At 44.3% G+C, this 15688-nt stretch overlaps 1 protein-coding gene across 9 annotated transcripts in view; it reads left to right on the forward strand.

The window, feature by feature from the left end:
- The window catches only part of LOC119954680 (suppressor of tumorigenicity 7 protein homolog), a 207832-nt gene that overhangs the window by 57992 nt on the left and 134152 nt on the right, over positions 1-15688 (forward strand). Inside the window, exon 2 of one of the 9 annotated variants that reach the window (XM_038780146.1) lies at positions 7761-7796. The exons of 6 other annotated variants lie outside the window; for them this stretch is intronic. In XM_038780146.1, the coding sequence (XP_038636074.1) occupies positions 7761-7796 (36 nt within the window). Of the gene's footprint in view, positions 1-7470; positions 7797-15688 lie in introns of those variants that run through there. 2 more of the 9 variants (XM_038780143.1, XM_038780144.1) reach the window with 2 other exon arrangements.

Consider the following 15688-nt stretch of genomic DNA (forward strand, 5'->3'; position numbering starts at 1 on the left):
CTTGTTATGACAAATGTCTAGGAAGTATGATGAATCATACCTGAAGCAAAGGCTTTTGTGCCCTTCCTAATCAAATCAACATAAAGGTTGTAGATCAGGTGAACTTCACAATACACTTTGGGGTTTCTAAGCCCTGGCCTATAACACTGTGCACAATCTTTTGAGAAATAACCTTTCAGGACCAAACTGTAACACCTTTGTTCAGATGAGAGTTTTCGGACTAACTGACTTTCCAGACAGATCTGGATTCTCCCATTAACTACATAATCTGGACCCAAAGCATAAGGCATTCTATTGTCTCTTTTTCCAAGATGTGCCTTGACTTGTTTAGCTTGGACCAAACACAATGGCCGGAATTCTCCGACCCCGCGCTGGGTCGGGAAATCCCCGGGAGGTCGTGAGAATCGCCGGCTCGCCGATTCTCTGGTGCCGATTTTCAGGCGCTCGCTGGATCGCCACCGCGCCGGTCGGGGACCGGTGAATGCACCCCCCCACGGGATTCTCCGGGCCTCGAGCCGAGCCGAGTGCCCACCGAGTCCCACCGGCGTCAGTTACGTATGGCCCCACCCGACGGGACCTCAGAGTTCTGTCTGCAGGAGCCGTCCTTGGCAGGGTGGGGGGGGGGGGGGGGGGCGGGAATCCAACCCCAGGGGAGGGCCTCCACAGTGGCCAGGCCCGCGATCGGGGCCTACTGATCAGCGGCCGGGGTGGTTCCATGGGGCCTACGTTCCTCCGCGCTGGGCCCCTGTAGGGCTCCGTCATTTTGCCCCAGGGGCCGGCGTGGAGACGGGAACCCACGTGCATGTGCGAACTCGCGCCGGCCGTGGCGTTCATGCGCGAACTCGCGCTTGTCGTGGCGCACCGGCTTTCGGGCGCCGGAGCTGCGGAGACCACTCGGGCGCCGCATTAGCCCCCCGTGGAAGGGGTGAGGCCAGTTGATGCCGGAGTAGCTCACGCCACTTTTCACGCCGGCGTCAAACTTGGCTGCAGTATTGGAGAATCCCGGCCAATACCTTTCTTAAATTATCTACACCTACGAACCTACACCTACCTACGAACCTAAACAATATTCCGTTAGCCAGCTATCTGTAAGCAAGTAAATAGTTCTCAAGTTCTGTTAGAAGAACACTTCAGCTGCAAATAAGTGATTACCTCACTTTATCCGCACCTTAATCATAGCAGTCATACTGTCTGTAAGCATCGTAATTCAGGTTTTAAAAACTGCAAAAATCAGGCAGCACGTTGGCACAGTGGGTTAGCCCCGATCCCGGCTCTGGGTCACTGTTCGTGTGGAGTTTGCACATTCTCCCCGTGTTTACGTGGGTTTCGCCCCCACAACCCAAAGATGTGTAGGGTAGGTGGATTGGCCACGCTAAATTGCCCCTTAATTGGAAAAAATGAATTGGGTGTTCTAAATTTTTTTTAAATTACTGTAAAAATAACTGCATTACTGCAAAAAATTACAGAATATGACTATCTCTTATATTCATCACAAAGGAAATCTGCTGCCTTTACCTTGTCTGGCCCGCATGTTGACTCAAGCCACTCAGTTGTGTTCAGGAAACTGGCTCATATTATCATCACCTCAAGGATAACTCGACATGGGCAATAAATGCTGCAGCAATGTTGACATCCTGTAAATGAATAAATATGCTGTAAGACGCTTCATAGAAATCTGGCTCATCAAGCATAGTCCGTTAAGATCACTAGTTTACGAAGTTAGAATTGTAGTGCAGCCATGAATTGTCCAGTTAACCGCAGACATACAATATAACCCAAGGGCAAGAACCTCCAGAATATGTTGAAGAGGAGGTAGGCTGCAGTTGGCAGGGTGGCGGCCGTGGAATTATAAACTGGATTCCTTTCACATATATTTCTCTCCTTTTGTGTAGGGTACTGCCGATTAAATACCCCTCCCACATTTCAGAATATTACCAATTGTTTTGTTCGGGTATATACCACTAGATTCTTTAGCCGTTTTGGAAAGCTGGGTTATATTCCTTGGGCCATATTCTATATTCCTGAATATTTGGCCTTGTGGTCAGTAGAACTGCTAATATTTCTACAATTAACTATCTCCCCAATGAAAGAACTGCAGCTGTCTTCCCAAGGATTGTCACACAACAGACGGATGATTGAGTGCTTTTCACTACAGTTTCCTGACCCCATTCCCCAGACAGCTCCTGGTACAGTCCCAGATACAATAGGTTTACTTCACGACTGTGACTCGAACAGACCCAGAGGGCTGTAAGTCTGGCTAAGGTCTGGGAACTGAGTAATTAAATCTGTTTTTCTTAAGAGGAATAAGGGCAAATTAAATTTACACTTTTTAAAATTAAAATGACCAGTTGTCAATTTTTCTTCAGACTACTAGTTAAGCTTTGCTGCTAATTTTCTGTCAATTAACAAACATTATATGATTTAAGTTTTTAATCCAGTTGCGTCAGATGATTCTTAACATTTAAAGCTGAAAGCCAATATATTGCGGTGGGTTGTGATGGTGAAACTATCGAAGTTTGCCATCATTATTCCATTGAAACTGACAGCAACTTTGGTAGTTTGCACACGCACAGAAATTCAGAAGTTCCTGTCAGTGCTTTTACACTTCTGCAGAGGGTACATTGTTGAGGTTTCCCTAGTCAGGCATCTAGGTAATCTAGAACATGGAGGGGGGCGGGGTGTGCAGAGTCTCGGGAAAAGATATTGATCATTTTGGAGAGTAGGAGAAATTTCTTCATTCAACAAGTTGTGTATCTTTGGAATTATGGTTCCAGCAGAGGGTTGTGGGTGCTCCATTTAAAACGTGGAAAGACAGATTTTTGCTCTTTCAGGGCACCAAGATCTGGAGCGTAGAGTTGAAGGTCAAGATCAACCATAATCATATTAAATGACAGAGCTGACTGGACAGACCATATGCTGGCCCCTCTCTTGTGTTCCAAGCACTCAGTGAGTTGGCGAGGACTTCCACTTCTCGGTTGTAAACATCTACTGTAAAGAAAACAATGAAATGTCGTGCTTTGTTAAATGAGGTGTTACTGAGATTTTAATGATATACTAAGTTCACAATTACTGCTGAGCACCATAACTGACCCTAGAAAGCTGACTTTAGATTTGTAGAATATATTTCTCCATTATAATAAATGTATTTTTAAAGTAACAATTTTAAGGTTAGTTTGCATATGCTGACATTTTAGATTCTAGCTAAATGCTGCCGTAACCATTTAATTTTCTATCTGAAAATTTCAATTAAATCTGAAGGATAAAGTGCTTTTAACTTCCTGGTTTGCTGTTGGTGAGAATACTTCATTGTGATTAGCTGCTTGTCCTGCTTGCCGACATCACTGCTGTGGAATGCCTGGAAATCTCCCTGTCTTGATGCCAGATTTACTCTTGTCACTGGGAAGGTGGAAATTAAGGTCACAGAGATCACTCGATCTTTACGGGTATCTTCTTCAAGTTCAGCGGAGAATGCCGCTGATTTGCAACTGACTGCAAAATCCAGCGCATTGAAGCTTATTGATTCAATTATTATTGGAGCTCATAAGCAATTTCCAGCGTATAATAGATGGGTGAGAATGATCATTTACTGCTCATGGCATTTTCACTAAAATGATCATACACACATGTTATTCACTGTTTGGAGACATACTGAGCATAAAGGAAGATGTGGTTGTTGGAGGTTAATCAGCTCAGTCCCAGGACATGGCTGCAGGAGTTCCTCAGAGTTCTTCAACTGCTTCATAAAAGACCTTCCCTCCATCATTCTTTTTTAAAATAAATTTAGAGTACCCAATTATTTTTTGTTCCCAATTGAGGGGCAATTTAGCGTGGCCAATCCACCTATCCTGCACATCTTTGGGTTGTGGGGGTGAAACCTTACAGACACAGGGAGAATGTGCAAACTCCACACAAACAGTGACCCAGGGCAGCAATTCTCACCACTGTGCTACTCTTCCCTCCACCATAAGATCAAAAGTGGGGATGATCTCTGATTTTTGCAGAATTTTCAGCACCATTCATGACTCCTCAGATACTGAAGCAGGCAGTGTTCAAATTGAGCAAGACCTAGATCACAACCAGGCTTGGGCTCATAAGTGGCAAGTAACATTCACATCATACAATTCCCAAGCAATGACCATCTCCCACAAGAGAGAAATTAACCATCGCCCCTTCAATTCATTCAATGACATTACGATTGCTGAATCCTCCAATTTCAACATTCTGGGGGTTACCATTGACCAGAAACAGCTGGACTAGCCATATAAATATTGTGGTTACAAGAGCGATAAGAGGTTAAGAATTCTGCAGCGAGTAACTCAACTTCTGACTCCTCAAAGCCTGGCCACCAGCTAGAAGGCATGAGTCGGGAGTGTGATGGAATACTCACCAGTTGCCCGGAAAAGTAGCTCCAGCAGCCCTCAGGAATCCCCCCATCTCCCCCCACCACCATGAGAATAACAGGTCACCCAATCCCCCACAGCACACATGCATGAGGGTGACCCAATGCCTCCTACCCTCCGATGGGAGTCTGGCTACCCCCTTCAGTCACCCTTGCCTGAAAGCCAGGCAGTCGAGTGAAAAATCACTGCATTTTCACTTACCCTTCCCTAACATGTGCTGTCTCAAACAAAAGTCTTTAAAGCAGCAGCTGTTACAAGTACCAACGGCTTCCTTAAAAGCCAAGTGCACTTCAAAGGGCTTCAAATCCTTTGACTGTCTTTGAAATGCAAATCTTCCATTCAATTTCACACAGCAATTCATTACACAAACAGTGATTGACAGTTTTATTACTCCAGCGACATGTGCTTTGTGGATTGTTGATCTATCTTTCCCATCACACTTTAATGCATCTCAAACGACCTGCTTTGATACGAGCCACAATGTTTATAAACTCTCATGCTATGATTGACAGCTCCTCAAGCTGCAACCCTCCCCATTTAAGCAGAAGTCCTGAGGGCGCAAAGTAGTATTTACAATTGGGACCTGAGCACCATGGCTACGGAGGGGAGCGGGAGGCTAGAAAATCTCTCAAAAGGCCACTCACTGAATACATTTAAGAAGGAAATAGATACATTTCTAGACTTCATAAGCATCAAGGAGTATGGGGGGAGTGTGTCATTAAGATAGAGGATCAGCCATGATCCTACTGAATGGCAGAGTAGGTTCAAAGGGCCGAATAGCCGACTCCTCCTATTTTCTATGTTTCTATACTACCAGGAAGAAGGACAAGGATAGCAGGCATATGGGAACACCATCAACACCTGGAAGTTCCCCTCCAAGCCACTCACCATCCCGACTTGGAACTATGTCAGCATTCTTTTACTGTCAAAATCCTAGAACCTTCTTCCTAACAGCACTGTGGTTGTACCTACATCACATGGGCTGCCACGGATCAAGTAAGCAGCTCAGCACCATCTTCTGAACGGCACTTGGGGATGGGCAATAAATGCTGACCTAGCCAGCGACATTCAAGTCCCCATGAATAAATTTGTTTCAAAAAAGGAGCACAACATCAATTTGGATGGTTTCACTAACGCCCCTTGCCACGATCACTGCCATGCCAATAATTCAGAGCACCATCACCTCTAAGGCTGTCAGGCGATCCCTGCCCAATGATGGTCCTCGTTGTTCCTTCTTATTATGGGCCACCTTAGCCTGCAGGTTTTAGGGAAGGTTCCAATGATTATGTTGCAATGTGTGTGATTGATCTGCCTGTCTTGGCTGAATAGCTGAATGTATGTGGCGGCTGCACGATTTGGCATTGAAGCATGCAGCACTGGTTAAGTATATGAGGGTGAACTGGATTATCTGAATGTTACGTATTAAGCCCTGATTGCTAGAGATTGCTGATGGGTGAGTGATGGGCTTGCGGTTTGTGAGCAGTGTGTCAAGTTGGTAGTGGTATCGTGTTCACATAGGTGCACTGAGAGAATGTCGTTTCCGTGCCTCCTGTGTCACATCGGATTGAATCCCAAAGCCTCGGGTAGTAAGGCTTACTATCTCGCTCTAATATGCCGATTTGCTGAAAGGTGACCCTGCCCATTGTGGGCGGGATTCCCTTTGCAATGTTTCATGAGGTTATGTTGAATCTCGCGAGGCGTTGCGAGCCCAGGAGCACGGTCTCCCGGCTTTCACCGGCCGCAGCTTTCCAGAGGATCGTGCCCTGAGTCTCGTTTTGGGCGCTTACAGTGGGGTCTTTCTCACTGCCTGCAGGGGCTACTATTTTTTTGGTGGGGGGGGGGGGGATACCCTCTCTTCCTACCTGCCTGCTTGCAAAAATCCACCACCCGAACTCTTCCCCAAACCGTCTGAACCCTCCCATTCAGTACCCTGGACGTACCTTATTCTGGTATCCATTGGGCCATCCTTTTGGGACATATTGCAGTCCTGGCAGTGGCCACTACATAGCTCTTGGCACTGCAGGGACTACTGGGGCTGCTAGCCGGCAGCTCCCTTGGGCCGGGCGGCCTCCCCAATGAGGGGTGCAAATTCCTCTGGCAGGCAAGCTAGCCTGGCTGCAGAACAGGCTAGCGTGGAGCAAATTGGCTTCCGACTGACCTCGCCTCCGGGTGGAGCGAGCTATCCGCACAACCGCCTAATATGCAGCCCATATTTGCTGCATTTACCAAATATCCTTTCTGTATTCCGTTTGCTACTTCTTCAAAAAAGCTGCCTATATTTGTCACACGATGTTCCCTTAAGAATTTTAGTGTCAGCTACCCACCATTATGTTCTTCAGCCACACATTAATAATTGATCACTGGGGAGGCGGCATGGTGGCGCAGTGTTTAGCACGGGAACTACAGCGCTGAGGACCCAGGTTCGAATCTCGGCCCTGGGTCACTGTCCATGTGGAGTTTGCACATTCTCCCCATGTGTGGGTTTCGCCCCCACAGCCCAAAGATGTGCTGGTTAGGTGTATTGGCCACGCTAAATTGCCCCTTAATTGGAAAAGAAAAATAATTGGGTACTCTAAATTTAAAAAGTAAATAGTAGCTCACTAATTTTGTCCAAAATTATTTTTCATTTTGTTCATGACATTTATTTAGAAATCTCTGATTACTTTTGGTAATTTCTTTCGGTGTATTTCTTTCGGTGCCTTAACAGAGAAACACTGATCCATTTTACCTGTATTTTGCAGAATTGATGAGAAGGTCTACTTTAAAAATAACAAGGGAGTTTTTGTGATGCTGACACCTTCACACCGTGCAATTGTAGTGGATCCTGCACAACACCTACAATTTTCTTGCAAGTTAATTATTTTATGACTTTGATGAGATGCAAAACAGAAGTGTTTTCCGGTGGTGTATGTGGTCCCAGAGAAGAAAATATAGTCTTTGGATGTTGTAACAATCTCTCTCTTAAATCCCATCTTCCATTCATTCTCTTTCTGATGCTGGTCCCGGTTAGCAGGAATCAGTCTTTGCAGTAAGTGCCTTTGACGTCACTCAATGTATGCAGCCTGTGCTATTGTCTTACTCTGAGCTGTTCTGTGCATCGCAGTGCCTGGGCTCAGCTCTTCATTCAGACTCACTGCAGCAAGACAAGGAGAGTACTTGGTCTTTCGTTTTTGCTGAATTTCCAGCCGAAGCTTTTGGCTTTCGCTTGTGGGAGAAGTATAAACAGCATTTTATTGAGGGCTGCTGTGTGCTGTATCAGCTTTCAGGCTGGAACAAGGCAGCTGGCAGCCGCAGAGCCTGGGCTGCATTGTCTATTCTCATGACCCCTGCTGTGTAGCTGCCTCATCCTTTTTTTTGCAGCATCTGAACCAGCCATGTTCGGCACAGAGTCTTCACGTAAGTACAGTACTGCATCAGTCCGACGATGATTAGTAGGCATCTTTAAGCATCGTGCCAAAGCTTTGTTTTAATGCAGAGAATGCAGACTGGGAGCTTTCAAACAATGAATCCACAGCTTCTCCTAGAGCAGAATTCATGCAGTGTCAATCAGATCTGGGAAGATTCGTGTCACTCTATCTGTCTTTTGCAAAATCTGAGAGAATAGCGTTCTGGGTTTTTGTGATGATTTTATACAAAATGTATTGACAGCAAATGTGGTTGTGTTGCACAAAATAATAAAATTAAGGCCTTTCTGGCAAAAATCAATAAATCACAGGGCAGGGAGTGGAATGGCTGACTTTGTTACAGAGGTGCACTGCATTGAATCTACTCGTTAATCATAAATTATACAGTGAATTTATCAAAATACGTTTTGTTGTAAAATCCGAGGCCTAATGACAGGGCTGAGTAGTCAAGTTCTTGAAGTTGAAAAACCCTAAAGGCTCCTTGTGAGATCGGATAACTGTGCCCATAAATAATTATATTTTCATCAGAGAAGTAACTGAGGGGTGGCCGAGAAATGGGGAGACTGCACCACCCCCTCCCCTCCACCTATTATTTTTACTGTAGTTGTTGCCATTGACAGACGATCGAGACATTGTGTGCACAGGTCCTGAATGCTCTGGTGCCATAGTTGTCTGTTTCACAAGATGCTACAGCATTGAGTCGCATAGAATCAGTTGAGCAGCTGGCAAATGAATGTGTGTGTGTGCTACTGTGAGCTTGCCCGACTTGAAAGAACACCGTTGTTTGCGTGAAGCTTGGAAAGGTCCTGTTATCACGAAGCGAACTGTTATTTACAGCGCTCCCTTGTTTGATAAAGCTGTCTACAGCTTGCCCGGTGCACCCTTGTGTTTGCCGATGTCGCTTGCTACTGTGGTAACCAGATTGTGATGGCTGAAAATTGATATCTCCTGCAAGCTGGCATACTAACTATGGGTTTTTGATTAAGTCCGTGGGTGTTAAATGGCCCTAGCTTTTTCTACGCAGGAGGAGAGCTGCTTATCGGCAATGTGGCTCATATTCAAAATAAAATGGGATTAGTTGCCACACAAAATAGCATTTTAGATATTGTTCAAGGCAAAAATATTGTGCTCGTCCCGTGAGGTGGGATATTATTGTGGCATGGTAATAATTTTTTAACCTTTTTAATTGTGACAGCCGAAATGAATTGGGAGGGTGGCAGAAACGTTTATATTGGCTTCACACTTTCACTCTTTAAGGAGTGTGGGAGCAATGTGACAAAATGGCAGTTTTCAATTAGTTACTTTCACTTCTGGTCCTGATGAGCTTTTAATGCATTTCGTTATCCCACCATTAACTTCCATTTTTCCAGACTTGCAGGAAACATAAAGAGTTCTTCCTGCTTCTCTGAGAAAAAGGGTGAGAATCCCCACATATTTAATGTCATGTAACGAGAACCCTACTTAAAGCACTAAAATTGTGTCCGTTTCTGCACAGTATGGTTCCGACATGGTTCCGGGGACTGACAGCTCCGGATTTAATCTTTTGTTGCCCAAATAGGAATCTGCCGTATTCCTTTTCAAACAACACGAATGCTAATAAAAATGTCGGTTCTACAAATAATTCTGTATATAATTCTTGCCTGATGTCTGCATGGAAGGAAGCAGTACCTAGTTTATTGGGTGTTTATAGGCTTTTCATTCGGTCTGTTTTTTAACAAAAATAGAATGAAACTGACTCTAAATCAACGAATTGTCCTACTTTCATACTTAACTGATGGATTTACCTTTTCCTCACGTAAAGTGGTGCCTCGTACATATCCATGGCGTGGCATGTTATTTCCACTTTGGCACTTGAGTTGCTTCTGAAAGAATGTAAGGTAGTATAGTGCAAGTTTGCGAAACAAAGAGGAGCATTTTCTTTGATTTGGATGGCAGCATTTTTGAGGTTTATGATTTGCGATTTTTATCTGCTCCAACCCGGAGCAACAGACCCAAGGGTAATTATTAAAATAGTCGGAAGCTAATCTGTTTGTGGAATTTCATGTAATTAAGTAGATTGAATTTAGGCAGTTGAGCCAATAGTTGCTTTACCTCGGGTGGACTGAACAATCACTCTAACCGTAGGCTATTCAAGTGACTTACGGCGCAATGGGCTATGATACAAATACTTGCACTGTCATTGGGATAAAGTAGCCATTGATAGGTGTTCTCCAATTTTTATTTTCATGAGGATCATAGTGAAAAAGATTGCCCCGTTAAGTGCTGAGAATATTTAAGTTAAACTGAGGACACATTACTGCTTAATTTCTGTAAATGCCCATGTTTGTGGTGTAGAATATTCATTGTAGATTAGGTACAGAATTATTGGATGCAATAGTGAGAAATCAATCCTATGCCTCTTGCTCTTAAAAGGGAGGAGCGCATATTAGAAATGACATGGATTCTGTTTATCAACTTAAGAATATGGTGATGAGGATTAAAATCATGAATGCCCCGTGACTGAGTGAGCTTCAACTGAAGCATAGGCATCACAATTGCTTCAGCCACTTGAGTAACGGAGCAAAAATAAACCAGGATTTACTCTCGTGGTTACCATTTAGTTACCTGTGCATGCGTCTAGATATGAAGAGAGAATTGGATGGGCTCAGTCAACTGCAATATTCCTTGCAGTCAATAGCGGCCTGACACACTCTGCCAAGGCTCATAAAAGATAATGGCCACTTGGGTGAGATTCTGGAGGATCAGGGGAGTTGATGGAACTGTACCCAAACAAAGAGTCAACAGTTTCAGGAGAGGAGACGAGCGATGATAGGAAAATTGATTGGAAAAGGATACCTAAAATGGCAGCGACAGTGCTAAATACAAAACGTGATATTAACTTCTTACAGCTATATTTTTCTTACAGCTATCGAAAATACTACTCTGGCCATTGTCTCCTGGGTAAATTCCAGTAAGAAGGCATTACATAATAGAGGCCCCTGAGAAATCAGCTTTCCCCATGGAACATTTTATTGAAAACAAGTCCAGGGATGAGGGTGGGATTGAGGTAGGTGGAGTGAAAAGGAGGGGTTGTGAGATGAGTAATGGCTACCTATTGATGTGATAGTAAATTATTTTTGCACGTTGGCCAGGCTTGTTTACAAACATGTTGCTAAAAAAATCTCAAGGAGCCCTCTTTGTAAAACAATAAAGAGGTAATGTGGGCCACTTGGGAAATTAAGCAGGATGTTACGAAGGATATGCAACTTCTGTTTTTCTCCCTGGTGAGATATGATTGCTGTCTTATATTGATTTCAGCGTCGGAGCAGGTACATACCTGATTAATACCGATTTAAATAACCAGCCATGAAACAAGATCTGCCAAAGAATGTTATCGATGCTTCTGCATTTTGATTGTGAAAGCTTTAACTTGAACTATGATTTTAAAATATATATATATATTGTGAACGCACTAAGACTATGTTCTCCAACAATGGTATAACAGAAAATCCCTCTTAGTTTAAGAAACATGCAGTCAAATTATACTTCTTGTGTTAACTTTATGCAATGTGCATATAATTGGCTGTCAGGATGTCTGAGTTTATTGGTGCTGTTAAATGAGGTATTTCTGCATTGCCCCTGATACAGAGCAATTTATAAGAAATCATGGAAAGACATAGCACTTTGCTGTATTATTTTCACCCTTTTCATTGTTGAAGGCAGTGATTCGTGTTGGTGTACTTTGCCCTGTGTGTCAGCAATCCTCCCATCTCTTGCTCAAAAGTCAGCTCTAGTATGTTAGAAAGTAAGGGCTGAATGTTCTCTGGCGGGAGGGGTTGGAGAGGGGACCTTGCGTCATGACATTTCCTGACCCACCTTCAGTACCATGAAGGGTGGCATTTTTGCTGTGGGAGGGCAGGTCCCAGTTGTTTCAGAAGTTGCTTGGTACTCTAACCTTCACCCCTCACACGCATATCCTGTGGCCTGTAATGCCTTCCATGTCAACATCGTGCCAACTTAAGTCCCCCCCCTATAGCTGATAGGAAGGGCCCCAAAACATCCTCTGTGGCCCATCGGATCCTCCTTTTCACCTCCATAGACACTCACCCAACATATGTCATGGGCAGGAGCCATCTGGAGATGAGAGATGAGAAAAGATAAACTTCTAACAATCTAATAAATTTCTCACTCAGACACACTATCTCCCATTCATAGAATCCTTTTAAATCCCCTCAAGAGGTTAATATGTTATAAAAACAAATAACCTTCTGTTCAGACACCACATCAAAGATAACAAATTCTGTAAACAGTTGATCAAACTGTGAACTTGGAACCCCCTGCTGAGATAATGGTAGCGTTTGAAACTCAGCCAATTCAACCACAGCCTTTGGGGAAATTTTAACAAAGAACTCTTGAAACTGGCCAGCTGCTACCGTAAACTTCAACAGATGGCCTGTCACTCAAAGCAGTCCAGCAGAAATAAAAAAAAACTCTCAGTGACAGCTTCAGTCTTTTGTTTAAGTTTAAAGAACAGAAGATTTAAAAACCTTCTGGTCCTTACTGTTGTACACACCTTTTCTACCCTTTAACAGTGTTTAATTCACAGCTCCCACACAGTGGATTGAGGCCCTTGCAACAGCCAAAGTGGAGTCTCTTTGAACTCAGCGCAAAGTGCAAATGAACCTGCTGAATTTGACTTTCCCTCCAGTATGAATCACGCCCTGTCCCTTTTTCCACACAGGCAAAAGTTGGATCTGTTGGAAATGGGGGTGGGACTTCTCCATCGGAGATCCACTCACGATTTCTAAAGGCCCGTGGAGTCGGAAAGACTCCGTGAAAACCCGCCCCCGAGGGTTGGCAGGCTTTTTGACTGCGTGGATATGCAAATGAACACCATTCTCTCCTCACCCCAAAAACCATCTGCAATGCACTTTCCAATAGGATAATGATCAGGGGTAGCATCCTTTCAGATTTCCAACTTTGGCTCAATATAGAAATGGTGAAGACAATTATCGATTTCCCACCATCAAGATTGGGAGTTTAAATTTGTATCTTGCCGGTTTTATAGCTCAGCACCACATTGCAGGAGCCACTGAGGCTGCTCAGCTTTAACATTTAGGTTGTGATTTTTATGCTCTTCCCATAATGAGCATTTTAAAAGCGTTCCCTCTGATAGCTCAGCAGAGAGAATTTACACAGTAGCTGGCTTTCATAAATCAGACAAGTCCCAGGTTCAGTCCCTCTCAACAAGCATGGTGACTGGATGCTACAGTTAGCCCCAGAGCCCAAGGAGGGACAAATCGACCAACCATCCTGCGTCTGATTATTATTTTGAAAGGGTATGTCTGGACACCAGATATTTTCAATGGACAGTAGCGATGGCCGCTGTTCAGCTGCTAGGAAGCACAACGCGGTACCTGCAGAATTATAAGTGAGCCAAGAGTCAACATCATCAGCTTAGGAGGGGAGAAAACCATCAAAGAAAATTTTAAAGAAAAAAAAATTCCCCTCACTATGCATATGGGGACTAGTGACATGAATTACACAATCCTGAAATTGAGAACTACTGCAACAATATGAATATCTCTCTCTAAGCTCAGGAGGCTGGAGAATGTAAATTCAAACAGACTTTCATCCAACAACAAAAGCCGGGGTCGCAACAAGGCTTATAGTCCAATGGTCCCAACCAGGACAACCAATCATCCTGGTCCTAGTCCTGCTGGCTTTCCTGAGGCGAATTTTCCTAACCCCAGCTGATGGGCCTCCACCCATCCTCGCATTCCACGAGTCCCATGTGGAAATCAATTGGGGTGTCCCCGTGGATCTCATGAGGGTCATCTCTATGATTGATTGCACTGTGGAAGATTTTTAATAACACTAATAAGTCGGCACTCTTTGCTCCTGTTGCTATATTAAATGGGGATCTTTGAAGATTGATTTTGAGCCTTTGTTATAAGTGCATTTATAGATCAGTAATATGTCAAAAGTATAACTTTAAAGGTAAAACGCATGGACTTACACCAACATACCTGGCTGTATTACCTTTACGTTATTTTCTATAAGAACTCAAACCACATTCCCAACCATTTTGTTTAATTTTTAATTGTCTTATCAGTAAGTACTCTTCGTCTCATTATTTCAAATGGAAAAATGTCTGCTTGCCCCATAATTTGTTTAGATCCGTGGAAAATAATTCAAGTTGCAGCGCCTTGCAATCATTGCTACTTTTCCATCATTGTGTAGGTAGAAGTCGAGGACATGTTTCAATTTGATATCTTGCTTGTACTGTCTGCTGACCTTTGCGGCAATTTTTGTTTATGTCTTCATAACTGAGAGGAAGCCTGGGGCAAGGTACAGAGGTCCAAAAGTGCAGTTTCAAAATTGATATCCAGTGTTAGAATACAAGTAAGGTGCAAGAAAGATCTTTATTTTAATAAGCTGACTTCCTCAGCGCCTACCTTTGTGCTGGGAAGAAGAGAAAGTCCGTTTCAATAATGGTGCGTTTTAAGCCAGAAATGAGATGAAAAATACCAGGAGCAGCTTTGCGAAGCTTTGTTCTGCACTCTTAGTTTGGGGAGTTTAAGCTGTAATTAAAATAATGATGAAACTAGTAAAGTTGTATCCCTTTCGCTGTTTTGCTCTATAGATTGAGTTTGAAGTACTTTGAAAAGTTTTTAAAAAAATCTGTGACATTCTTTCCTCCTCTGAAGTTGGTGACGAGAGGAAATTGTATTTATAAAGCACCTTTCATGACCTCTGGATATCCCGAAGCGCTTTACAGCTAATGAAATACTTCTGAAGTGTAGTCATTGTGGTAATGTAGGGAATGTGACAGCCCAATTGAGCACAGCGAGGCCCGACAAACAGTAATGAGATATGTGAGCATACAATCTATGTTTAGGGATCAGTTGACGGATAAATATCATCCAGGACACCAGCAGAACTGCCGACTCTGCGAGTAGCGGCATAGAATCTTTTACACCCACCTAGGAGCGAATGCACAGCCTCAGTTTAATGTCTGAGAAAAATAGGAGCAGGAGTAGGCCATTCGGCCCTTCAAGCCTGCTTCACCATTCATTGTGATCATGGCTGAACATTCAACTCAGTAACCTGTTCGCACTCTTTCTACCCCCCCCCCCCCCGTCCATATCCTTTGATCCCTTGAGCCCCAAGAGCTTTGTCTAACTCTTTCTTGAGAACATATTGGATGCGATTTAACAGCCACGTTGTATACCCATTGCGGACCCGTGCCCGCCAGTTAAATCGTGGGAGAGGCGGAAATCGGGTCCCGACTAGGCAGCCATCTAACTGGCCCTCTCCCATTTTCGGGTTCCGGATCCCAGCCAGACGTGGGAGACACTAATTGTCGCCAATTAAGGGTAATCTCAATCTCGTTAACGAGATGGAACCTCTGTCTAACATCTTCCCGGGAACTAACTGGCTCCTAGCGAGAGGTCATGCAGGCGCCGTTTAGCACTCATGCACTCCTACTTAAAACGGGAACCTATCACGATGACTGCTGAGGGGATCGGAGGAGGTCAGTAGCCATCTTTATTTTCTGACATGCCGCTCAGAAGCATTGAGCTGCTGCCCCAGTGCTCATGGTGGTTGGGGTAGCCCCCTGGATGGGACAGGCTAGGACGGAGGGAGGGGATGGGCACCACCTGTCGGGGGTCGCCCCTGGGGAAGGGAGGGCGGACGGTTGAGGGGCTCAGCACCTGCAGGTCCCACAGGTTATCCCCCGAATTGTGCATACCCATAACAGGGGCAACTACAGCTGCTGCTTGTCTGTCCACCAGCACAGACACATCCAGGGCAGAGCCCTGTTCGTGGTTATATGGTGATCACTTCAACTCCCTTTGACTGGCAGCAGCCTCTGGCTGCACAGCCCAAGGCTATTGCTAA

The sequence above is a fragment of the Scyliorhinus canicula genome, chromosome 20, assembly GCF_902713615.1.
Source record: "Scyliorhinus canicula chromosome 20, sScyCan1.1, whole genome shotgun sequence".
Classification (NCBI taxonomy): domain Eukaryota; kingdom Metazoa; phylum Chordata; class Chondrichthyes; order Carcharhiniformes; family Scyliorhinidae; genus Scyliorhinus; species Scyliorhinus canicula.